The sequence below is a fragment of the Pristis pectinata genome, chromosome 6 (genome assembly GCF_009764475.1).
Source record: "Pristis pectinata isolate sPriPec2 chromosome 6, sPriPec2.1.pri, whole genome shotgun sequence".
Lineage (NCBI taxonomy): Eukaryota > Metazoa > Chordata > Chondrichthyes > Rhinopristiformes > Pristidae > Pristis > Pristis pectinata.
Genome location: NC_067410.1, coordinates 15653368 through 15679904, shown reverse-complemented (window position 1 = coordinate 15679904; position 26537 = coordinate 15653368). Strand labels below are relative to the sequence as shown.

The 26537-nt window shown below is 39.2% G+C and overlaps 1 protein-coding gene across 2 annotated transcripts; it reads left to right on the top strand.

Annotated features, from left to right (window-relative positions):
- The first annotated feature begins 47 nt into the window (after positions 1 to 47).
- si:dkey-32e6.3 (uncharacterized) lies at positions 48 to 25572 on the top strand. 2 transcript variants are annotated; one of them, XM_052017169.1, is made up of 8 exons: positions 48 to 120; positions 2348 to 2517; positions 6075 to 6119; positions 6487 to 6890; positions 11578 to 11963; positions 13597 to 13757; positions 15347 to 15479; positions 24600 to 25572. In XM_052017169.1, exons 4-8 carry the CDS (start codon positions 6665 to 6667, stop codon positions 24765 to 24767), a joined length of 1074 nt encoding a protein of 357 aa, XP_051873129.1. In that variant the 5' UTR covers positions 48 to 120; positions 2348 to 2517; positions 6075 to 6119; positions 6487 to 6664; the 3' UTR covers positions 24768 to 25572. The 2 variants fall into 2 exon arrangements, with proteins under 2 accessions (XP_051873129.1, XP_051873130.1); XM_052017170.1 differs by lacking the exon at positions 48 to 120 and adding an exon at positions 5294 to 5743 and having other exon boundaries at positions 2482 to 2517.
- The last annotated feature ends 965 nt before the right edge of the window (positions 25573 to 26537 follow it).

The window sequence follows — 26537 nt, the reverse complement described above, 5'->3', positions numbered from 1 at the left end:
GGCCGTCCCAAAGTGCTTTATAATTCATTATTATCAATGAAATGTAGTCAATAGTGAAGGAAATGCAGCAATTAATTTGTGAACAGTATTGGTACTGGTTTATTATTGTCACATACAGAGGTACAGTGAAAAACGTGTCTTGCATACCGTTCGTACAGGTCAATTCATTACACAGTGCAGATACATTGAGTTAGTGCAGAGTGACGAGAACATTCACTGTTGAAGAGTCTGGAGCAACAAACAGTCTGCTGGGGAAACCAGCGGGTTGAGCAGCAGCTGTGGGAGGAAAGAAATTGCCGAGGTTTTGGGTCAAAACCCTGCGTCAGGAGGGTTTCGACCTGAAACGTTGACAGTTCCTTCCCTCCCACAGATGCTGCTCGACCCACTGAGTTCCTCCAGCAGATTGTTTGTCTCTCATTCACTGTTGAATTTGCTACTACTCTTCTGCAATGACACCTTTGAGGAAACTGCTCTCCATTTGACCCTCTTGCCTTGTTCACCCTCTGTCAACTTGCAACTTGAATCGTTAACTCATGTTGTATTTTCCACTGTTGCTGCCTGACCTGCTGAGTGTTTCCAGCATTTTCTGTTTTCATTTGTGTGCACAAGATCTCACAATATGGAGAAACGTGCAGGGTAATCTGTTTTCTGGTGACTTATAAATATTGGCTAGGACAAAAGGAATGACTCCTTCAAAATAGTGCCACAGGATCTTTTAAGTATACATAAGGAAACATCGCCCCTAATGATCTCATTAGAAAAACAATCTTCTAACGAAGAAGCTAATAAACAGTGTTTCTTGTAAAACCAAAAAGTATTAATTGCTTTCAAATTTCGTCCACTTTTAATCTGAACGTTATCCACTGCATCTCTGATGAACAGTATTAGCCACATGTCACGTGCTAGGGATAAACATATTTTAAATATGGTGTCTTTTGGGTATCCTACTCTAATTTTTAAAATTACCTTCCTCAAAAGATGTGCTCCTCAAAAGATAGCAAAAGTTGAGGTTCTCCACCCTTAAAAGGGGAGTGATCTAACAAAGGTATTTAAAAGGAACAGCATTTGTAGGAAAGAACAAATTGAGGAGCATTAACATACTGTACCCACTGAGAAATCCAACAGAGAATTAACAAACTTCTTTATCCAAAGTGTGATTAAAATGTGAAACTTACCCAGAGAGTGGTTAAGGGGAATGGCATGAATGCATTTAAAGTGTACCAAGATCATCATTAGGGAACAAAATTAATTGGATGAGAGAAAGCTCATGAATATAAATTCCAGTATTGACCAACTGTGACAAATGGCCTGTTTCTGTGCTGTAAATACTCCAAAACCCTAAATAGTCTCCTGATATTTCTCCCAAATAGCTTAATACTAATGCCAATTGCCTCAAATACTCTGGCCTTTTATTACTTTATTCATATTATAGTTTCAGTGTCTCCAATTTGTCCAAGAGAATAAATGAAAAACTTGCATCTATGTAACCTCCTCAACAATGTCAGGATATTCCAAAATGCTTCACAGCCAATGGAACTTTTTTGTTTTGTTTTGAAGTATGATCACTGTGTTCCCTATGAAATGCCACAGCCAAATTTGGAAGATGTAAGATCCTAGAAAGATTCTGGCGACAATTCCAGACAACCTGCTTTAGTGATGCAGATCTAGGGAGAAATTTTAACCATGACATCAGGGATAACTCCTGCACGTTTAAAAGAATATTGCTGCAGAATCTTTTACCTTGAAAGAATAAATGGGGGCTAAGTTTTATGGCTCATCCCACAATATTCTCTCACTTCATTTCACCACTGTCATCCAGCTTCACTTTCTATATTTATTTCAACCCAAAATACAAAAATATTATCAAACAAAATACATCAGAATGATAAAGATGATCAAAATTGGATACAGTGTACTTGATTAATACAATCATTATATGCATATCATTTGTTCTTTTACATGTAATCCTAATTCATTTAGTAAACAGCCTCAGTCTGATTTTAAGGGCTGCGCTTAAACAAAAGACAAAAGTAAAATACAACAATCAAATCATGCTATTTTTCTAAATAGTGAAGAACTACTGTCCTGAGTTTAATATTTTAATAACATTTTAGTCAACATAACGGTATAGAAAATTGACCCACTGAAAATTCATTAAACCGCACAAAACGAGCCAATGTCACAGCAAAAAAAAGCCAAGAGAAATGGTTGAAATATAATTTCAATAGATAATGCAGATCCTTTAAAGATGTGTTTATTTTAAGTGCGCTGTCGACAACTGGATAAAAGATTTATAACTAAATAGAATGTGTTTAAACCATTTCAAACATATGTGTTTTTTTTGCAGAATAATCCACTAACCACTTCTTTGGAGTGAATGCAGACTGAGATTGGCAGGTCAGTCAGCTCAGCTGGTCCTCCAGTATCCCACAGTTCCCCGGAAGACGGCCGGCTGTGTGTGTGTGCTGGATGGGATGAGGGGTGTTCGACAATTCACTGCGTTGGGAACACTTTGCGGTGAGTACGGATATGTTTATACGTATGTGTGTTTCATTGTTAAATATTAGTGCTTTAATGGTCGGTTTCACCTCGCGGTGTGTGGGGAACCCAGAGTGACCATAACCTCTTCGGCAGGCTCCCCAGCTTGTAGTTCCTCGTCTTCAGAAACCCGAAGGAACTTTTTCCTCTCCTGGGAAGCTAATCATCTTTGTAACTTAAAGCACAACTACAGTTAACTCCAGCTTCTCCTGGCTTTTTAATGTCCCAAGCTACTTTACACGAGCTCTTAGAGGGGATTCAGACCACAAGCCTGAGAAGTGGGTGGTCAGAATGGGTTAAGTTGATGGCTGGAGGGAAGTATGTGTGTCAAAGAGAGGTGGTAGGGCTACAGAACAAGTGTCCCTGGGGTTGGGTGCTCGTATGTGTACAGATGATGGGAGTTTGATTACTGATTATTAGATGATATTGTAAGATGATGTTGTAGTGAGGTAGAGACAGAGGGAGCTGATATTATATGGTGGAAATATTTTAAAAAGATGGGGTGGAGATTTTTTAAAATAAAGTTTTAAATCAGATTTCACAGCAACATGCCTTAGAATATGGATTCACCTTGAATGTTAGTGATCAACTGTCACAACTGAACGTGAGCTTGTTTTTTTATTTTTTCACCGAATGTGGATGTTGATGGCATTTATTCTCCATCCCTTATTGGCCTAGAACAGAGCTGGCAGCTAAAAGTTAACCATAATTGTGGGCTGGAATCATATAAATGTTGAAATAGAAGATTTCATTCCCTGAGGGACAATAGTGAACCAAATAGGTTTTTGCAACAATTCAGTAGTTCTGCAAACAAACAATCTGCTGGATCTCAGGGGGTCGAGCAGCATCTATGGGGGGGGGGGGGGGGAGGAATTGTCGATATTTCGGGTTGAAGCCCTGCATCAGGACTAAGAGGGAAGATAGCCATTATAAAGGGGAAAAAGGGCAAGTGGTGGAAATGGGGGCCCAGAGGTGAGAGAGTCAGGAAGGGGTGGGATGGAGTTGGGAGACAGAGCCAGGTAGGTGATAGATGAAGGCAGACAAAACAAAAAGGTGGTGGATGGAGCCAGGTGGACAGGAGGGCAAAGGTGGAGACAGCTGCTGGAGGGTGATAAGCAAGATAAGGAAAGGCTACCAGTGCTGGAATCTGATAGGTAAGGAAGTGCTAATGGAAACCATTAGGGGAGAGGCGAAAGTCAGATGGAACCAGAACCAGAGGGGGGGAGGGAGGCAGTGAGTGAAGCGTGTGAGTAGTAGATTGATGGAACCGGGAGGTGGATGAAAAGGGGTGATGGGTGGCTGGAGCAGAGTGTATAGAAAAGTGAACAAAAATAGGGGGGCTGGCAGAGGATTGGACAATCAACATTCATATTATTGGGTTGTAGACTATGCTGGCGGAATATCAGGTGTTGTCCCTCTAGTTTGCATTGGACCTCATCCTGGCAGTAGAGAAAGCTGAGGATGGACCGGGAAGAATGGGAAGGGGAATTGAAATGGCCTGCAAATAGGAGCTTGGTGCTCTGCAAATCAGTCGTCCAGTCTGCGCTTGATCTCACCAATGTAGAGGAGGTCACGTCTGGAGCACAGAATGCAGTAGATGAGGTTGGAGGAGGTGCACATAAATCTGTGCCTCACATGGAGGGGCTGTTTGAGTCCCTGAATGGTGGTAAGGGAGGAGGTGTAAGAACAAGAGTTGCACCTCCTTTGGTTGCAGGGGATAGTGCCAGTCTAGGTACATGACCTGTTGAGTTCCTCCACTAGATTGTTGCTCCAGATTGCAGCATCTGCAGTCTTTTATGTCTCCAGTAGTTTTGTCATTCACATTGCTGAGACTGCTATTTTTCAATATTCCAAATCTTTATTTGAATTTAAATTCTCCAGCTGATGTGCTGGCATTCATAGTTGTTTTACTGGATCAGTGGTCTAGAATTCTGCCCACTAGCCCAGTAATTGGGCTGCTGTACCCCTTGCAGATTCTGTGGTCCTATTTATTCACTTATTAATTTCTTGGGATCCAGGTAGAACATAGAATAGAACAGAACAACACAGTAACAGACCCTTCGGCCTACAATGTCTGTATGGAATATGATGCCAAATTAAACTAAATCTCTTCTGCCTGTATGTGATCCATATCCCTCCATTCCTCACATATTCGTGTGTCTATCTAAAAGCCTCTTAAATGCCACAATTGTATATGCTTCCACCACTCCTCCTTGCAGCCCATTCCAGACACCAACCATTCTCTGTGTAAAAAAAAACTTGCCCTGCACACTTCCCTTAAAGTTCCCCCCCACCTTAAATGCATTTCTTCTAGTATTTGACATTTCTACCCTGGGAAAATGATTCTGACTGTCAACCCTATCTATGCCTCTCATAATTTTATGAACTTCTATTGATTCTCCCCAGAGAAAACAACCCAAGTTTGTCCAATCTCTCCTTATAGCTCATACCCTTAAATTAGGCAGCAACGTGGTAAACCTCTACCCTTTCCAAAGCTTCCACATGCTTTCTTTAATGGGGCGACCATAATTGTACACATTGGCAAAGCCAGCACTTATTACCCATCTCTAATTGCCTTGAACAGAGTGAATTTCTAGGCCACTTAAGAGAACATTTAAGAGTCAATCACATTAATGGGTCCAGAGTCACAAAGTCACAAATCCTGCCATAGAGGGATTTGAATTCTGGTCTCCACATTTTTAGAATAGTCCTCTGGATTACTAGAGACTTAAACTCTGTTCTCTTTCTTCCAAAGATCTGATAGAAATTCTGCGGAAATTGGAAAGCAAAAGGGTCAATGACAACACGGCTGCTGCCTAACATGCTGGGTATCTCTAGCATTTTCTGTTTTAATTTCAAGACTGCAATCCTGCTGCATCCTATCATGGATAGTGATGAACAGTGAAACCAATAAATGGGGGAGAAGCATCCTCAAAATGCAAAATAAGCAAGGCTGGAGTATTTACAACCATCTTAAACTGTAGCCAATAGGTAGACAATCCTTTTCATCCTTTAACTGAGAGAATTTGATTCACTCCATGTGATGTCAAGAAATGACCGAGGGGACGAAATACAACAATGGCTATTGACTCTATCCATGCTGCAGAACTTAAGAAACCTGTTCCAGTACTACCTGTATTCCAGCAAGCCACGTGAATACAACTCCAATGTTGGAGTAAACCCAACAATGTGCAAACCAGCCCTGGTATGTACTGTCCTCAAACCAGGGCAAATTCAATCCAGCCAATTGTCTTAATCTACACTCAATTACTAACAAAATTATGAAATGAATCATCAACTATCAAAGTTTACTTGCTCGCCAATAACTTGAACGCTGATTCTTGGTTTAGGTTCCATGAATGAATTTAACAACGAAACATTCATGCACTTAATCTCAGGCAAATTAGCATGGGGATCTTTTATTATGGAGTGAAAACTTCAAGTACTCTGTGTGTCAGTAGATTTGGTGTGATTTTTTTTTTGAAATGGTAAAATCTGTTTTTTATTCATGAAATTTGCATATTTTGTCTTTGAAGACCTTCGGAGCTTGGAAACTCATCAGCCAATCATGGATCAGCATGGTAAGATAACAAACAAAATAGAGTATATTAACTGCTGTCTTATATACAATTGTCCCTGTTACTTAATTTAAAAAAAGATCCATGCTTATCATCTAAATTCAAAGATGTGAAATGCACGGCTTGCTTCACTGTGGAAAATCATGAACTAACATGCCTTTTCCAATTATCTTCAACCCTGGTGTATCTAATGTTATCCCACTGGGTTTATTATGTGCATTGTTTGCAACTTCACTTGTATGGACAATATTTTATATTTCCTGTCACCATTTATTAGTTTTATTTCATATTTATATTCATTTTAAAAATGTGTCAAGTATGTAACTGAAGTCACACTAATAATCATTGAAATTGCATCTTTTTTTAAAAGGTCAGTGAGATCTATCCAGCCCATCCCATAATATGCACCCCTCAATCCGTGCTGAAACCAGGATTTTGATGAAGAAATTTTCCATGGCCAGAACGATTTGTTGTGTTAATGACTGCACAGAATTATGCACATATGATAAGATAATAGACTGCTACAGTAGCTTATACTAAAAGCACAGATGGAATTACTGCCTGCGGATCAAGACACAGAGTGTGAGGAATCTGTTCCAAGCCGGAGGATCAGTAAGGTTCCCACAGCTTTGAACTGTAAAAGATCAAAGCTGATTGTGCACTTAGATTTAAATAACACAGTGCAGTTGTTTGATACTGTTACGAGGCAAGGACCCAAAAGTGCTCTCAGTTCCTTTTTAACCACTGTTACCTGGGGGCGGATCAACCAGGAAGGTAAGAATTAGTTGCTCATAGTATCAGAAAATTACCTCATAATACAAAATAAATATTGCTGTTGTTTTAATTATATCAATGGAGTCCCTAACAGAGAACTGCAGATATAATACAAGTTCCTTGTTACAAATTTCTGTTTTTCATTTCTGTAAACGCACTCCAGGGTACCTTCTGTAAACATTCTGAGTTATGCAAATTCATCATGCCTTCTATAGGTGAAGTGAGCAATGTCATTGGATGAATGTAGTGTAAATAAAGGATAAGAAGAAAAAGTGATTTAAATGACAGAGTAAGTGCAAATTCTGAAATGGAGTGTAGGTGAATAGTGAATCTATTTCTTTTATGTAGCTCCTTTCATACAGCCAACCACCCCAACAGTGAAAGATAAGTCCAAAAGAATTTAAGGTGAGAATAATGAAAGAAATTAAACATAGCAACACTTAGCAATTGTATAGTACCATTTTATAAACTACAACCATACAAATTAGGAACATGAGTAGGTCACTTGACCCCTTGACTGTGATTTGCTATTCAAGACAATTGTGGCTGATCTGATTGAAACCGCAATCCTGCAATCCTGAATAACCATGGTAACCTTCCCTTACTTTATCAAGAATTGATCCACCTCTGCTTTAAAAATATTCAAAGACTCTGCTCTCAAAGCTGTTTGAGGAAGAGCGGTCCAAAGCTCATAATCCTCTGAGAGCAAAACATTTGCTTCATTTCTGTCTTGTATGGTCAACACTTGTTTTTAAACATTGACACCAAGTTTTAGATTCTCCCAAAGAGGAGATGTCCTTCCACATCCATCCTGTCAAAGCTCCTCAGGATCCAATTAAGCCCACCCTCTCGCTTCTAAACTCCGGTGGATATAAGCCTAGCCTGCCTGGGCCTAGCCTGCCTGGTTTTTCCCCTCATAAGACAACTTGCTCATTGGAGATATTAGTCTAGTAAACCTTCTCTGAACTGTTTCCAATGTGGTTATATCCTTCCTAAGTAAGGAGACCAGTACTGTACACAATACTCCAGATGTGATCTCACCGATGTCTTCACACAGAGGGTGTCGCGTGCCTGGAATGAGCTGCCAGAGGAAGTAGTTGAAGCGGGTACAATAATGACATTTAAAAGACATGTAGATAAGTATATGAATAAGAAAGCTTTAGAGGGATATGGACCAAATACAGGCAAATTCGACTAGGTGGGCACCTTGGTTGGCATGGACAAGTTGAGCCAAAGAGCTTGTTTCCTTGCTCTATTACTCTATGACTATGTAGTCTCACCGATGCCTTTTGTAACTGAAGCATAATCCCCTACTTTCAGGAGATGCAAGATTCCAGCACCTGTAGCGTCTTGTGTCTCCACGTCACCTTTGAGCCTCTGTCTCTACCTCCATCCTCCACCACCCCATTCCCCAATCTGGGTCCATCTGCTCTTTCCTTTTCCTCATTTGTTTCTACCTCTCACCTACCACTGCTGTCTGCCAACTTACCCCTCCTCCACCCCCACCTGGCTCTATCTGCCCATCATCCCCCTCCTCACCTGGTTCCACCAATTTTTGCCATCCCCTACCTCGCCCCTCCCTCTCACTTCTTTATACTGGCTATCTCCCTTCTACATGCTCAGTCCTGATGCAGGGTCTGAACCCGAAAAGTTGACCATCCCTCTGCCTCTTCTGACGTTGCCCGAATCACTGAGTTCTTTGAGAAGTTTGGGTTTTATCCCTGTCTTTCAATTCCCTTAACAGTAAGTTTTAACATTCTGTCCCTGCTTGTTAGCTTTTTGTGAATCATGCACCAGGACATCCAGATACTTATGCGTTTCAGTGCTTGCGGTCTCTTGCCTTTTGGATAATGTTTTTCTTTATATTTCTTGTTGAAACAGACAACTTCACATTTCTCCACATTATTCTCCATTTGCCAGATCTTTGCCCATTCACTTAACCTTTCCTATCCCTTTGTAGCCTCCATATGTCATCTTCACAACTTGGTTTTCTACCTATTTTTGTGCCATCAGCAAATTCAGCAACAATCACTTTGGCCCCTTCATCCAAGACATTTATGTAAGTTGTAAAAAAAACTTAAATAAAAATCAAAATCAATTGGTAAATACGTTTTAAAAAGTTGCTGTTTTTTCTTGTTCCTGAGTTGGTGATATCTTTCTATTTCTGCATTAATTAATAGACCAAGGAAATGAGCCAGATATACTGTGGTTGAATTTTTCAGTGCTAATAGGTAGTTGGGCAGGAAGTCATGATTCTAATAGATCAAACTGGGATTTGACTGGAATATTTCTTGGAAATATTTTCTATAAAATATTCATGAAATAGTAAACTACTTTTTTATAGTTCATGTGGTATTCTAAAGGATTTTGAAGAGGAAACTTTTGATGTTAGATGTAACAAAACTGACAAATCCACTGAGCCAAATAATGCACATTCCAAGAGACATTTAGTTTATTGGCTATTGCTGTAAAGAATCTCCATTGCTCAGGACTATGAAAAAGAATTGTCTTTAAAAACTGCAGGCATAAATTTGCCTGACAGCTTTAACTTTACATACATTACAAGTGAAGCATGTAGCAGACCTAGCTATGGTAGAGTTTAATTGGGTTTTCAAAGAGAACTTTTAAGAAGGAGCTTCATGATTTCCAATTCAGCTAAACTCCACTAAGAATTGAGGTTAGAACATGGATAACACAAAAACAGGCAATCTGTTCAACTAATATACAGTTTTATGTTGCATAAACTTGTTCATTTTATGGAATGAGCCATCACTGACAAGATCATAATTTATTACCCATCCCTAATTGTTCCTGAGAAGTGCTGGTGAGCTGTGACTTTGAACTGCAGCTATCCTTCTGGGGGAAGTACTTTGACTCAGTGATGACAAAGGATCAGCAATATATTGCCAAGTCAGGGACGTATGTGACTTGGAGGGGAATCTGCAGGTGGTGGTGTGCCTCCTGCCCTTGTCCTCAATGATAGAGGTTTCTGGTTTGGGAGGTGTTGTTGGAGTAGCCTGGGTGAGTAACTGCATTGCATTTTGTAGGTATGATCACTGTGCAGCAGTGTGGGAAGGAATGAATGTTTAGGGCAGTGGAAGGGGATGGTCAAGTGGTCTGCTTTGTCTGGAGCTTGCTCATCTGATGGCAGAGTTCGTCCTCTGGATGAGCAGTAATCCTGATTCCGGTGCCTGCTATGTTCCCATTTATTCTCCTTTGCTTTAATGACCATGCCAACCTACTACTGGTTTATTTTGTCTCACTATGTCTGGTATTGCATACCACTGTCATTACAATCCAGGGTGAGGAGCTGTTCTCTAGACATAGAAGCCTTGCTAAAAAGAGTTCTTGAAAGAACTGTAATCAGAAATTGGATGAGGTGCTAATTGCAATCTTGAAAGAATCAGTATTTTAACCCTGAACTCACCTATCATCTGCCTGTAAGCACTCCTCCCCCTCCCCTGACCATCTTATTCCAGTTTCTGCCCTCTTCCTTTCCAGTCCTGATGAAGGGTCTTGACCTGAAACGTCAACCGTTCATTTCCCTCCATGGATGCTGCCTGACCTGCTGAGTTGCTGCAGCATTTTGTGTGTGTTGCTCTTGTATTTTAACCCTGTAATCTAAATGTGGCATGGACATGCAAAACCAGATACGCTGGTTACTTTATGATAGGGACTAGCTGAAGAAGAATATATAGCAAATTTACAGAATGATTTAGAATTGCACATAAATTTAAGTGCTAAGCATTGGAGCAGGATCATTATAATGAGATAAATGGAAGTGGCAGAAGAATTAAAAAAATGTAACTGGAAGTGATCATGATAAATTGATTTCAATGCCAAGGTGATATAATGAAGCAGTTAAAAGGTAAACAGCATGCACATGTGCATGATATCCAATTACCTACCAGCTAAATATGACTAAATGTCATTTCAGATATCAATTAATTGCATTTCTCATAATTAAAAAGAGACAACCAGGGTTCAGTATGAGGCAGCAGAAGTAGGCCATCTATCCCCTTTAGAGTATTCTTCCTTTCAATTAGATCATGATGGAAATGATTCATTAATCCATTTATTTTATCATCTATAATACCGTTGCCCAACAATATTTCAACTTCTGTTTTCAAAATTTCACAACTGAGCTTCGACTGACTTCTTGAGAGACTACAGATTTCCACCCTTTGCGTGAGAAGTGTTTCTTGACATTGCCCCGAAAAGAACAATTAATTTAAAATGAATGACCTTCTTCTCTGAACTCCACCACCAGAAGGAATATTCCCCCGATCTTTCCTTTAAGATCCTTTAATCATCTCAACATTTTAATTTCTCATCTTTCTGCTTTTGTCTAGAACAAACAAGTCTATACTATACAACCTTTCCTCATAATGACCCTTTTAATCCCAGGATTATGATGAGTCTGTGCTGCAGATTTCATGTTTTCTGTGATGCAATGCCTAATCAGAGCTCTGGGTGGATGAATAAACAGTTGATGAATGCTATTTGATACTTAGTAGGAAGTGTAAAAAGAAAGAAATAGAAGAAAAAAAATGAAGAATTAAAAAAAACCTGCACTAGGAATAATGTTTCACTTAATGTGAAAGTGGCTCATGACTATAGGTGAATCTTTGTTGGGAAAGCATTTTAGATGTTTGTTAACCTGATTGAAATGTGAATTTCGTTTCAGGGAAGTGGGAATGGATGAGCCATATACCTTCTTTGAATCCGCCATGTGATGGGTCTGTCAGCTATTATTCACAGTTTGGGAAGTTGCTGGATTTCACAGAGACTGCCGATGGCTGCCTCTTTAAAAAGATTTTCACTGATCATTTACAACAAATGGAATGGACAGATCCCCACAATGATCTCCTGTCTGTTACTGGTGAAGATGGAAAAGAGTACCATAGGATCCTCCCATCTTTCTTTGAGCTGATTGATTGTTTGTTATCGCAAAATAGAGAGTTTGCAATTGTATTTCGAACCTTTGGCACAGACTTGTGTAGAGCTTTGAAGACAATGCAGGTCACCCTGTTAGGTCAACATCCTCAATATAAGCATCTTCAGATGAAACAGGTAAGTGAATTTCAAGGTTCCTCAGATAAGTGTATAACCATGAGAGAGCATATCAAAAAAGCTGTATAAAATATATTGAATGCTCTTCCCAAATTAAAAAAAACTGCTAAAATGCATTTATTTAATAACTAGGGATACCACATTCATCTAAGCATACCTACAAGAGCCTTGCAAGACCTTCAGCATAACTCACAAGTAATAAAAATAGTGGTTTTGTTACCTCTTACTTTTCCATCTTTTCCATGGGAAAACTGCAAAAGGTTAAGTACTTTATCATGAACTCTAAGAGTGGAAATAGATGAGAGTGTGCAATTAGAGAACAATATTGCTTAATCATACCTGATATTTTTCTGAACCCAACAACACATGCTTCCACATAGTGAATTCAAATCTTAGTGGTGTATTCTTGGGAGAACTGATTGGAAGATGTTTCATTACAGGGATGGAGAGAAAATACATACAGCTGTCATTGAGTCCCTCTAGTGTGGTGTTGAGTGGTACATGGCTCAAGGGCAGCATTTGGATTTAGCAGCATTTGGTTGTTACCTGCCATCCACTGAAGCTTTTGCATTATAGAGCTTTGAATAATAGATAAGAGGGAAGAATTATTAAAAATATTGTAAGATTAAAACTTGTGAATCTATTTGGGGATGCTGTATCAAGTTGTAACAATTGTAAGCAACTTATTTTAAGGAAAAAGAGAAATGTGAGAGATATTGGGAATCTAATACAAAAAAAAACCCTGAAAATACTGGAAATCTGAAATGGTAGCTAGGTAAATATTTGTGGAAAGAACAACCAAATTAATGTTTTTGATCTGGACATTTTCTGAAGAGGGGTTTGCATCTGAAATATTAGAGCAAATCTTCCTGGCTTTAAGAACTGTCAACATTTAGCCATTCCAATGGAAGCAGGTCGTGGACTTCAGCTTACTTAAGTCCAAGAGTTACTGGGTGACATGTGGCACTGCATCTGTCACAACACTACATCTGTGGACTTGGGATTTTCAAATTTTATGCTAGGGGATTTTTTCTGTGGTCCTCTGCTAAGTCAGACCAGGTGTAGGATCAAAGACCCCATTCATTTCAATGGGAATTCTTAGTCTATGGGTTAACATAAATTATTTTTATAATTAGTTTACGTTCATGTTTTTCATTATTTCTAAGAGTTTTAATGTTTCAAGTTTACTGTTTTTATTTTTAGATGATTTTTGTTTTGCTGTTTAAATCAATAGTTTTTCTCAGCTTTTCTCTTTGTTAAATTCTGCCAGAGCGTTCCATGGACAGAGCCTTGGGACTCTGCCTGTGGCTTATTTGCTGCTATCAATCTCATTGCCCAACACTTAGCGTGCTGAGCGGCAATGAGTGAGTCCTCCGCATTGAGACCAGCTGAATGCAGGTGGGCAGGGAATGTAGGTGGAGGCTGGGTGTCAGGCTGAATCTGATGTATTCTGGAAAATTAACTTGTCTGCTTTCTTCACTGATGTTGATTGGCCTAGGCATGTTTCACACACTCATTACTTTTGCACTGTTCCTTTCTGGACTTGTTTTCAGGTGTAAGGTGTTACTGAATTCTTCCAATCTTGACGAATATAAATCCTTAACAAACATATGTTTTCCTATCTTTTCTTTAGCTTCCGTTAACAATGGCACCCGGCAAAATCCGTTGCAATAAAAAGGATGTTGTGTTGACCTTAGGATCTGAACAGATTTCCACAAAATCAGATTCCAAAGCTCTATATCACTATTTCTCTTCCTTGGAGGGAATTGTAGGTTTTCAGGATCATTTTGACTGGTGAGTTTAAAATTTGGATCGTCTACTGCATGTTCAATAGAAGTTTTACAAAATCATTTTTTCAAAATAAAGGCAACTAAAATGGTAAATGGTAACCATAACTACATGCATCTGCTGTGGATCTCTTCTCTGATTTAATGACATTGCTCCCATATTTCTGTGTCCACAAGCAGTGTGAAAGACCTATATTGTATATTTATTTCCAAACAATTGGGACCATCCACAACTATGCAAACGATTTTTAACTGTTCTTGATTGACAGAGAATGCAGTACAATGGGTCAGCCGTCAATTTTACACAATCAGCAAAATTGTCATCTAATGTTGCAAGAAAATATAAAATCCTGTGATTTTCATAGTTTATTTATTTTTGTTGTTTAGAAAACCAGTCCAGTGGTTTAGAGTTGAAACCACCGTCAGGTAGTATGGGTCAGATTACAGAGAACTGCCATTTTACTACATCATGTGAAAGCCGGGAACAGGCGGAAGATCAGGTGCCGGTGGATCTGATCTCCTGCTTCACAACTGAACTCGGCCTTGAGTCCAGGGTTGGGGTTTAGTTGTGCTAGGATAAGGGACAGGATGCACTTTGCATTTGGCCCCTCAGTATTAAGCCATGGCTGGCATATTTAATGTAACTCCATTTGAATGGGGTTGTCAACCTGTATTGAAAAAGTGTTTTTTCCTCTTTTAGAAACAGTAACACTAGGTAATTAATTTTTACCTGGATGTTTTTAATTTTAGTTATTTAAATTTATTTTGGGTATTTAAACATCACTGATTGTTAGAGTCACGTAAAACAGTTAAAAGGCCTTTGACATCAGCAAGCTGTCAAAAGGCCATCTTGACAGTCTAAGTGGCCTCAGGATTGGCTCCCTGAGGCTTATCTCAGAGAATAACCATTATCCCTTGTTTCATGGGACAGCCATACTAGTAATGCCCAGAGAATGTTTGAATGACTGGGTTACTGAAGTACATGAAGCTGCAGGAATGGAACAGGTTTGAGCACAGTCATCAAGCCTGATGTTTATTCCACGGTCTTAAGATAAGAAAACCACAAGCAGGACATGATGTATCCATTTAAAACAAACTGATGATGCTCGCAGTTCAGTCCCTGTGATTGTTTCTCTTGCAATAAATTGGGAAATTAACACACACTTGCACACTGGGAGTGAAGACTCAACTTACAGAAAAAAGCCTGTGTAAAATGCCAAGCCTAATGTGACCTAAGCCCACAGTGAACTGCTAGGGAGGAATAGTTTATGAAAAACTCTCTTCCTCCAACCTCCCAACCCCATCATGAGAGGCCAGCAAGTTTTATATGGCAGGAAGTCTAAAATTGATTGGGAATAAGTTATTCAAATTTAAAGTTCCTGATTTTCAAACTGAACTGTTTCTACCATTTGTTTATTGTAAAGCTGTAAATGCATGTGTAATGAGCATATTTCCAATTGTCCTATTATTAGGTACCTGAGAGTTCTTAAACAATTTCAAAGCAGACTATTGTTGCACTTGTGTGGTAGTATTACCCTAATATCACAAAATTGCTTCATTTTTTTAATATAATGCTTTCATTTATCTCTTCTTCAGGTGGGCTAGGAACAACTACTCAAACCAAGGTGGTAAGCCATTTTGGATTGATCCTTCTGAAACCGGAATACAGCATATCTTCATAGATGACAATATTCGCTTGAATGATGCTGATTCCATTGTTCATCCACAGGTACAACTCAACTGTTGATTTTGAATATAAATTAATGATTGGTTTCTGTGATTTATTTTAGGAGCAGAAATAGAGACCATGTAACTTATTCCTGTGCTCATTACTGTTACTATAGATTTTATAATGCTTAGCTGGCCTACTGTTAGAGCTATCATTGTCAATAACCTTAATCAGCTAAACTTCCATTTAGATTCAGTGACACTTCTCCAGGAATTGAGTGAGTCATTAGTACTGCTGCTTTCCCTCAGCATTATTCTTTGCAGCACTGATTTGGCATGGCCCAGCAACTCTATCTTACCAGCTTCTGCAATCTAAATTGTGGAGCAAATAATTTCAGCTGCTTATAATTCCACTCTGGAACACTTGGTATTTTTTGGCACACCTCAGCCTTAGATTCTGCTGATGCTTCTATTACTCAAGGATACATCTGCTATTGTTACCAGCTCAATGCAACAAAATTAATTTCTCTATCAACCGTGACCTAAAAACAGCACTTTGTTGTCCCCAGGCACCTTCAGTTTTCCTTTTAAGGCTGTGGATTCATATGACTTTCCTCTGAACCTCCTTAATTTCCTTGTTGACCAGGTATTAACCACATAATTGTTTGCCTGGGGTGCATTAACTATTTGACTGGCTATCCATTTGCAACTCCTCAGCAAAGGAAGCCTGCATGCAACGAGACCTAGACAAGATTTGGACGTGGGCTAAAAGTGGCAAATAACATTCGTGCTACAAAAGTGCCAGGCACTGATCACCTCCCACAAAAGAAAGACTAATCACCTACCCTTGATGTTCAATGGCATTACCATTGCCAAGTTCTGCAACATCAAAGTCACTATTGACCAGAATTTCAATTGGCTCAGCCTCAAAAAGCATAGCTACAAGAGCAAGGTCAAAGGCTGGGTATTCTGTGACAAGTGACTCACTTCCTGACATCCCCAAAGCCATTCTGCAGCCAACAAGGCTAGACAGGAATGTGACAGCATACTTTTCACTTGCCTGGATGAGTGCAGCTACAGCTACTCTTGGGAAGCTCGACACCATCCAGGACAAAGCCTGCACGATTGGTGCCCCATACCACCCTGACCATTCATTTACTCACCACTGGAACATAATAGCTGCAGCTACAAAATGCCACCCAGTTACTTCCCCAGGCTAATCCAACAGTAATTCCCCAAACCATCGACCTCCCTCACAAAGAAGGACAAGGGTAGCAGGCGCACGAGGATACCTGTAAGTCCTCCTCCAAGTCGCATACCATCCTGACTTGGAAATAAATTGTCAGTGCTTCTTCAATGTTGTGACTAATTCATGGGACTTGCTATCCCACAGCACTGTGGGAGTACTTTCACAAGCCGGACTGCAGCAGTTCAACAAAGTGGCTGACCATCATCTTCCAAGGACAATTGGGGATGGTTAGTCATGCCCAGATCCCAACAGAGAACTTCAAAGAAAATCCACACATCATAGTCCTAGCCTGACTTGTTGCTGTGTTCTGCTGCCTTCAACTGGTTGATATAATTTTGTTGTTTTTTATGGCTTTGTTTTTAAGGCCTCCCTGATCAGATATTGGAGAGCTCAGTCCAGTTGCACATTCTTTTCCTTGAATCTTTTGCTCTTGTCCTGTTTTTGTTCCTCTTTTGCTGTACCTCTTGGATCACTCACTCTACCTGACTATTCCCTAGCTGGTAGTACCTTCTGTGCCATCCCATCCAAGCTACCAATGGCAAAGCCAATAAATCAGAACCTGAGAAATAGAAGTAGGAAACTATCTCACTGCTGTTCCACCATTCAATTAAATCATGGCTGATCTGACCTGGGCCACAGATCTCAACTCTGGTAGACCAAAGAACTGTCCATCCTGGCCTTTGAATGTATTCAGAGATTCAGACTCCACAGCTCCAACAATTCATTAGCCTGAGAGAGAGAGATTCCTCCTTATCTCCATCTCAAATGGAGAACTTCTTATTATGATGCCCTGCCATATTCTAGATTCCTTCATGAGACAAAAGCCTTGTACTTTGTTAAGCCCTCTCAGAATCTTTTTTCACAGGTTGCCTCTCATTTTTCCAAACTCCAGTAGGTGTGAGCCCAACCTGCTCATCCTTTTCTCATCAGGTCAATTCCTTCAAGGGGCCAACCTATTGAATCTTTTCCAAACAGCCTCCAACGAGTAGATCCCTCATTGTATAAGTAGACCAAAACAGTAAGCAGTACTTCTACGTGGTCTCACTATTTGTCCTATGCAGTTGTAGTGCAACTTCCCTACTCTCTCTGATTCTGTCTCCAATGCTCTCCACTTTGAACAAGCCTTTTTGAAAGATGAATTATAAGCCCTCTCAGAATCTTTTTTCACAGGTTGCCTCTCATTTTTCCAAACTCCAGTAGGTGTGAGCCCAACCTGCTCATCCTTTTCTCATCAGGTCAATTCCTTCAAGGGGCCAACCTATTGAATCTTTTCCAAACAGCCTCCAACGAGTAGATCCCTCATTGTATAAGTAGACCAAAACAGTAAGCAGTACTTCTACGTGGTCTCACTATTTGTCCTATGCAGTTGTAGTGCAACTTCCCTACTCTCTCTGATTCTGTCTCCAATGCTCTCCACTTTGAACAAGCCTTTTTGAAAGATGAATTATAAAACCACAGATGCTGGAAATCTGAAGTAAAGCAGAAACCGATGAGCAAGTCAGACAGCATCTTTGGATAGAGGAATAGAATTAACATTTCAGATCCAAGACCTTTTGTCGGTTTGTTAACGAAATGTTAATTTTGTTTCTTTATCCACAGATGCTGTTTCACCTGCTGACTGTTTTGAGCCCATTCAAAATATGACTCCAACTAAACTGAAGAGCTGTCTCTCCTAACTTTGCTATCTATTTCATTAATGCTCCCTGAAATACTCTGGAATATTTTGTATTATAAAAAACACTGTACAAATGCAAATAGCCATTGATTTTGAGCCAATGTGTTGAACAGCAACTCCCTGAACAAATATTCTTTATTATCCAGAAAGAAAATGATAACACCTTCCCTGTCATTATATTATTTTTTTTGTCTGGCAATCGCAAGGTGCATTTTACTCTTTAAGTATGCATAGGTCATGGTGTGTAAAGCAAGTTCGAAAGGTCTCAAAGGGCAAGGACGCTGGACACAGTCTTTGAAGTTAAAATGATTTATTTACAAAGACAACACGGGACAGGATGAGCAGGAACAAACACACACATACACACACGGGTGATCACGAACATGGGGGAAATCGCAACAAGGGTGAGATGTGCACGCACACAACAAACTGGGTACAAACAAATCAAGGAAGAAACAATACAACACCTGCCACCCCTCAACTCAGTGCAAGCATCAGCTCTATACTACCAGGAATCTACTTAGGATGCTCCTAACCCTTATGGAAGTGCACACTCTTACCAATGGTCTCTTCAGTGTTGTTTCACAATTCCTGGAGCAGTCAAAAGAGAGAACCATGCACGTGTGTCATTCTTTATAGTGCTGGAGGGCTGGGTGGTCCAGCCCAGGTAGTTCAAACAAGCGAATGGTTCAGGGCCAGGTACAAAGGTGTTTACAGAGGCCAATGGTCAAGTGTGTGCACTAATGGGTGGGTGGAGCCAGACCTTGTTTGACAGTGATGTGGCTCTCGACCCGGTGATCAGTGGTGTCACGTGACAGCCATGACCCTTCATAATACAATCCACACCTCGAAAGTCACACCACTCGCCAATCATGGGAATAACTATCACTGAGCTTAGAAATATGCGTCAGTGTGCAGTACTAATGAAAGGCAGACGTGGTCCTAATAATCTGACAAGCACAACACGAGATACAGATAGCTATGACAATTAGCACGAGGGCGGTGGCCCAGTGGATGACAGTTGCCCACCATCCCCCCAGAGACCCAAAAAGCCACCAGTTTCCCCATGAGGTGTCATGCTGGAGGAGCTGGTCCCTTGCTTTTTGAATTTTGGCCACCAAGTCCCGAATGTGAGCAGCCAGGTTGGTGATGTTGCTGGACTCATCAGGGATAAAGGTGCAGCACTCCTTACCAATCACTGCACAGGTACCACCATCTGCAGCGAGTAGGTAATCCAGGGCCATTGGATTCTGCAGGGCTACCATCCTGAGGGCAGCCAGTTCTGCCGACGTCCTCGCCAGGACATTCCTTCCAGCAATCCCCGATGGGGATATATATATTCACGGTGAAGACCGTTAATGGACAGCTAAATCCAAGAACTCTAAAATATTACTTGTAGAAATACCTGTTAGTAGATGCAGTGGGGCATCATTTACTGACTCAAGCCAAGACCTTTGTGTAGCTCATTTCCCTAACCATAGCATTCGTAGAACATGAAAAGGCACAGGGACTGGCCGTTCAGCCCACAATGTCTGTGCCGACCATGGTGCCAAATTAAACTAATTCCATCAGACTGCACATGATCCCTCTGCACAACAAGGCTCCTAAGGGTCCTGCCATTTACTGTATCCCCTCACATTTGATCTTCCAAAGTACAACACCTCACACTTATCCAGATTAAACTTGATCTGCCATTTCTCTGCCCATATCTCCAACTGAACTATATCCTGCTATATCCTTTGACAATTACTTCACTATCCACAACTCTACCAATTGTTTTGTTGTATGCAAACTTACTAATCAGCCCATCTGTATTTTCCCCCAAATCATTTATATATATCACAAACAACAGAGGTCCCAGCACTGATCCCTGCGGATCACCACTGGTCACTGACTTCCAATCAGAGAAACAACCTCTGTCTTCTATGGCCAAGCCACTTTTGAATCCAATCTACCAAGTCACCATGGATCCCATGTGTCTTAATTTTCTGGATCACCCTCTCATCAGGGACCTTGTCGAGTGCCCTGCTAGAGTTCATGCATAGAACATCCACTGTCTTACCCTCATCTCAAAAAGCTCAATCAGGTTTGTAAGACGTGATCTGCCCTGCACAAAGTACAAAAAATATATTTTAAATGATCGATGAAGGCAGAAGAATTAAGCCCTCAAGCAAGGATAAAGCTCATTTCAACAGAGCTTGTTACATCTGAAATAAAAATTAGGCTGGGCTTTGTAGGACAGTCTCATGGAGTTCAAAATTACCTTCCTTAAAAAATGTAGAATGGTAAGAGAGTGGTCAGAAATTAAAAGAAAACCAACCAGTTGCTTATGGCCCAGGATCCCTTCTGAGGCTAAATTCAGGGAGGAGCAGGTATTGACTATTCTCAAATCTGAGCAATTAAGGGTGTAAGAAGTCTGGGTTAAACATTGCAAATGCTACCATCATCACATTGCTTCAGTTTTGAACCAAGTGCCAGCTTTGAAGGAATCCCTCACCAGCCACAGTGTCATTCCAGTCCACAAACATTTGTGATGCCGTCCTTGTTTTTGGAAAACTGTGGAATATTTAAAATGAACTCATTTGATATTTTGGTGTTTCCTCCATTGGAAACCTTCCATTTTTTTAATAGTAGTATTTCATTGTTTTGATTTCCTTGCCACTTCTCTATATCATTAGAAGGAATGTTGGCAATGTTTTCCATACAGAAAATTAACTCAAAAATACCAAAGATATTCAGCTTCATCCTAAATTAGCTCAGTGTTGTTTTTTAATCATATTTTCTCGTGATTAAACTACTAGTTGATTATGATATTCAAATTATAGTTGTACCTAGGCCATGGGTAGATGTATTCTATCCTTGTACAGATGCTGAGACATGCACACTTCCTATGAATTCTCTAGTACTTCTCTAATCCAACAACAACTGATAAACTTCTAATGGAAAATACATTCTCATTTTCATTGTCATGTTAATTGTTTTGTGTAACCAAAAAATCAAATTTCTGCCTGAAGATATATTTGCATAGAAATTCAGTGGAATGAGTTTACTTTTCAGTTACCCAACTGAAAATAATCTTTCCTTCAATGAAACGTGATAACAAATTAAATTGTTACTGGGTGTTTCCTGGGATCAGTCATCCAAGTCTCCTTGATGCAGTTTGCACCTCAGAGACGTATATGCTGATGAAATTCCCTGTAGAGCGCTCTTTTTGGAACATTGCAGGGAACTTGAACCATGTTCACCCAGGAATGCTTGCCCTTTATACATATCCAAGACAAAATTCCCTGGACCACGATGTCTTGCAGGTAATTGAATTGATTGTGTTCGTCCTTTCACACTCTTTACCTGTGGACTGCATCGAGCACCCTCGAACCTGGCCTCAGAAGGGAGTATTGTGTGGCATATTCTCAGCTCTAAAAAAATATGCAACCGTGGGTTTGGACACACATGAGGTTTACGACAGGGAGCTGATGTCTAAAACAATTGGCAACTTGCTGCTGCACACATCTCTTGCATTTTTTAATGCGCACTGGAATTTCTAGCCAATTATTGTGTCAGAGGAGACAGAAGTGACATGTACCAGAGGAGGCAATTAATTTTTTTTTCCATTGAACATGCAAAGTATAAAATCACAGAATGCATTGGGGCCATCAATTACTCCATTTTCCACAGTCTCGTATAACTTATTTTATAGACTGCTTTCCATAAATTAAATTTCATGAAAGGAACGTATAAAATTTCTCTCTTACTAAAATAGTGGAGCAAAAGTCAGGCTGGCTGTTGTTCCTAATGCCTAGATATTCATTCAGTGCTGTACAAAATAGAGTACTCTAGGTTTTAATATCTTTCAAAATGCAAAATGAATGGAGTGTCCTGTATAAATACTGGTAACTAATTTACTATGCCTGGACACTTGGATATGTTAATTTAATGCAACAGAGCAGAATGTTCAGGTTTCATGTCATAATGGACATGATGTATTTATGTAACAATAAGTGACAAAAGTCATTGGCCACAATGTCCTTTATTATTGCTCATTCATTATAAGTATTGCCAGTGGGAAGTTATTAACAGTAAGCATTGGAAACTGTTTAATGAGGGAAGTAGTACAATCATATTTTGAACAGTTTTCCATTTAAATGTATTCTATTTGGAAAGGACACCAAAACATGTAAGAAAACTCAACAAACAACAATAAAGCTGATTAATGGATCCAGGGTGAAGTGGTAGACATAAAAAACTGAAGAACTGATTTACACATTGGAGAAAATATGATCAAGGATGGAATGGCTGTGTTGAGAAATGTGGGTATATAGATGGAAGAAGATAACTTGATTTGGATGATGTTGAATGTGGCACTATAGGACACTGTCCCAATCCTAATTAGGGAGTAGAAGTGTTGCTCTACACTGCTTGAACAGAATTCTTCTTTATTGTTTAATGGATACAGATTTCATCTCCAATGCTAGCAATACCTAATTATCCTTGACAAGGTAGTGATGAGCTGTTGCAATCCATGTAGTGAGTAGACTTCTGCAGTCCTTTTTATGCAGGATGTTAATGAATTTTGATGTAGTGATAATGGAGGAATAGCTATATATTTCAGATCAGAATGGTGTGACTCAGAGGGGAGCTTACAATGAATAGTGTTTCCTTCTGCTTATTACCTCAAATGATTGAGTTTGAGGGTTTGGAAAGTGCTGTTGGTGAATTCTGAGCAAATTTCTGTAGCACAACTTACGGATGGTGTACCCTACAGCCACAATGTGCTGATGGTGAGGGAGTGAATGGATGGGGAGTCAATTGTGAGCTATTTTACCCTAGATGATGATGAACTTTCAGTATTGTAGCAACATTCATCCATTCAAATGGAGGGTATTCCAATGTATTTCTGACAAACATCATATTCTGAGTGCCACACTTGCCCCTCTGAATGCTGACCTATTTAAAATGTCATGTTGTGAGAATAACTGTTTATGCTAATTGAATTAATTTTTTTCAAATTGTCCCATTTTTCAAATTGTTATAATGTAGAATTGTAAGGTGTAAATGGATTAATAATGAGATGATTCCATTAGAGAGGGCTAACCAATTGGGAGAATGATATGACATTACTCAAAGTGATGAAGTGTCTATGATTCTTCTGCAAGAATAGAACATGACAGGTTGGGTTACTTTTGTCAGGTCCACCTCCACCATATTGGCTTTAATCGTATTGTATTCATCATGCACTAATTAATTATATCTGGATTAAACTGCTAGTGGAAGATTAAAGCTTGAGAAAATTAACAGTATGTGTGTGTGAATGATAATGCAAAGTAATAAGCTTGATAGTACTGCACAGAAGGAAAGCATTAATACACACCTAATATTTAATATTGCATTGTATGCTTATCTATTTTGGGTGCAAAAGCATCCAAGTATGGCAGTCATATTTTGCTACGCATGCAAAACAAGTAAGTACAGTCATTTCACATTGAGGTCTTTTGACCTAGAGGCAGAAATTTATGGGCAGCCATGTCTGCCTTCAAATTAACCTCAGGACATTGCACCTGTTGCGCTTTCTAAGATTAATGATTTAGATTAGCCCTTGAGCAATGGCATAAAGTGAACAGGAAAGCCAGTCCTGATTTTAGACTTTAATTGATCCCCATGCCATGAACATTACTGAAGACTGTTGTTGTAATATTAATAAGACAGAATTGGAGTGAGCCTTGAAATTACTTGCCTCAGATCAACTGCATATAAATTAACCCCTTATAACTGGAAGAATCTTAATTCCTGGAGTTGTCTGATAAACACTGCAGCTAATGTTTGTCACACATGAAGACAGAGAGATGGCTACTGAATGGAGTAGCTGGTTAATATTTATTCATTGTTATACCAGTTAATCACAGATTGATATCAAAATATTCCCTGACAAATTAATAACAGAAACTCCAGTACAAATATTGCAGTTGCTTGGAGTGAAATGGCTAAATACTGTTGCTGCAAGCTTTTATATTATTAACCTCTGGCAATAGGATTATTGCATCTCAGTGTGTTTTGTATCAGCATTTTCTTAGAAATCTCCACATTGAATAATTTTTCTATGTATTGATGAAAATGTCTAGTCATTGAACTAATTCCTCATCTTCCTTAAGCTATACAAAGCACCATGCAGCTAGCATGTATAACTTCTGTGATTTTCAAGATGATGAATAAATTATTGAATTAATCCTGCAATTCTGTTTTCTCTTTCCCAAAATAACAAGGTGTTTGTGGAGGACGGCAGTGAAACCCGAACAATCCCAACTGCAGAGCTGTATGACATTTGCTTGGTTCAGACGGACCTTCTCAAAGCCATCCATGACCGGCATTATTTCATCAAGTGTGTGCAGCAGTGTGAAGAGAAATACAGCAACTACACAGCTCTCTCATAAATGAGGGTATCCTACCGCATCAGCAACCTTAGCTAATTAACTCAGGGCATGTGTTTGAAAAGGAGACTGCATAATATTAAATACATTAAGGACAAAAGTGAATGTTGAAATAAATTGTTTAAGGTGAAAGTCATAATAGTAATAAATTACTATGAAGGACCTGACATTTATGGTTAATGTAGAAATGTTTAAAGTTATTATCCTGACTTAAACTGTATGATATAAAAAGGATTATATTTATTTCCATAAATGTTCATTAAATATGTTAATAAAAATGTTTATTGGGAAGTGCACTATATGGAAATGTTACACTTTATAGCGCAATGGAATAGAGATGTATAATGTTGGATAATATTTAACTACTTGAATTGAACAAATGGTCCTTCCATGAGATTTCAGAACAAATGTAAAGTGCAGTTGTGGCTATTTCCATCCTGGGAAAAACAAACATTTGGTGAGTTTTACAGTATCTGCTGTAACAATATTTTGACATGTATCCTAGCTGAATGTGGACTACTGTGACTAAACAACAATATTTATGATACTTTTGAATAATCAGTGATTTATGCACGAAAATGAGTGCTGCTTTAATCTTTGTGCTAAGTAGATAGCAACTCCATTTTGCTTTGTAAGTACTGAGAATATTGCTCATCCTTCATAGAAGCTTAACTACATTGTAATCAGCAATTTAGTGATGAGGGGATATCACTAAGTTGATTAATTCAAGTAACTGGATAGTTCTGGAAATGTACATAATGACTTTCTGTATCTCTGCCATGTCTGCTACAATAAAAGTTCAACTCTATGTATTGGATCACTTGTTTTTCCTTCTTTGGGGGGAGAAAACTAATTTCATTGATGGAGTTAATACTGGGGTATTAGTTCTGTTTTTTTTTGTGCCTGCCTCCATTTTAGTTTCAATTACATTTAGTTCTGGATTAAAGTCAAAATTATTTTGGACCAATAGTAATGAATTATGATGTATTCTTTGAACTTGAAATCCAATTAAATTTATCTTTTGATTTTCCACAGCAGTAAGATGTAGAGATGTTATCACATTCTATGCTGATTCATTTCATGATTCTGAGTGTGCTGATATTTTTACACTTTATGTCCATTTTATATTGATGTGCTTTGAAAATAACTTATTGTTTTACCTCTGGATCTTTTTATAAGGACTATTTGCATTCACCTTCTTCCTTCTACCCAGCTCCCACTAAAGGCATCCATTAGCAACAGCACACAACTATGTATGGAGGATCTGTAGAATTTAATGTTAATAAATTTCATAAAAATGCTGATTGATTGATGAAATTGGGTGCTTAAGGAATATGTTTACAACAGAGTTGTGACAAACATAAAAAAAAATGTGGCTCTTGAAGACAATCCCACAGTTTGGAGTATAATGGAACATTCAAAACACTTAGAATTTGGGGGGGGGGGGGGGGGGGGGGGAGGGAGGTGGAATCTCATGAATTGCATGTATCTGTATAACATTGTTAAGATTGTTAAAATTATTTTCTGTGGAACTGCCTCTCATGACTGACCGGCTTGGATTCCTTAAGTACTTCTTGCAGATTTACTAGGCTTTAGAGCTTTTGAAAGGAGATGGAATTGGAAATAAGGTAGGCCCATCATTTTTGAATTTGTTTTAACTCAAAGTCACAATTTCTTTTCAGGCTGTTCTAGTTTCTAACAACAGGAGTGTTGTTCATAAACTGGACAGTGATGGAGTTCTGTACCAACTTCTCAAAGATATGCATCAATATT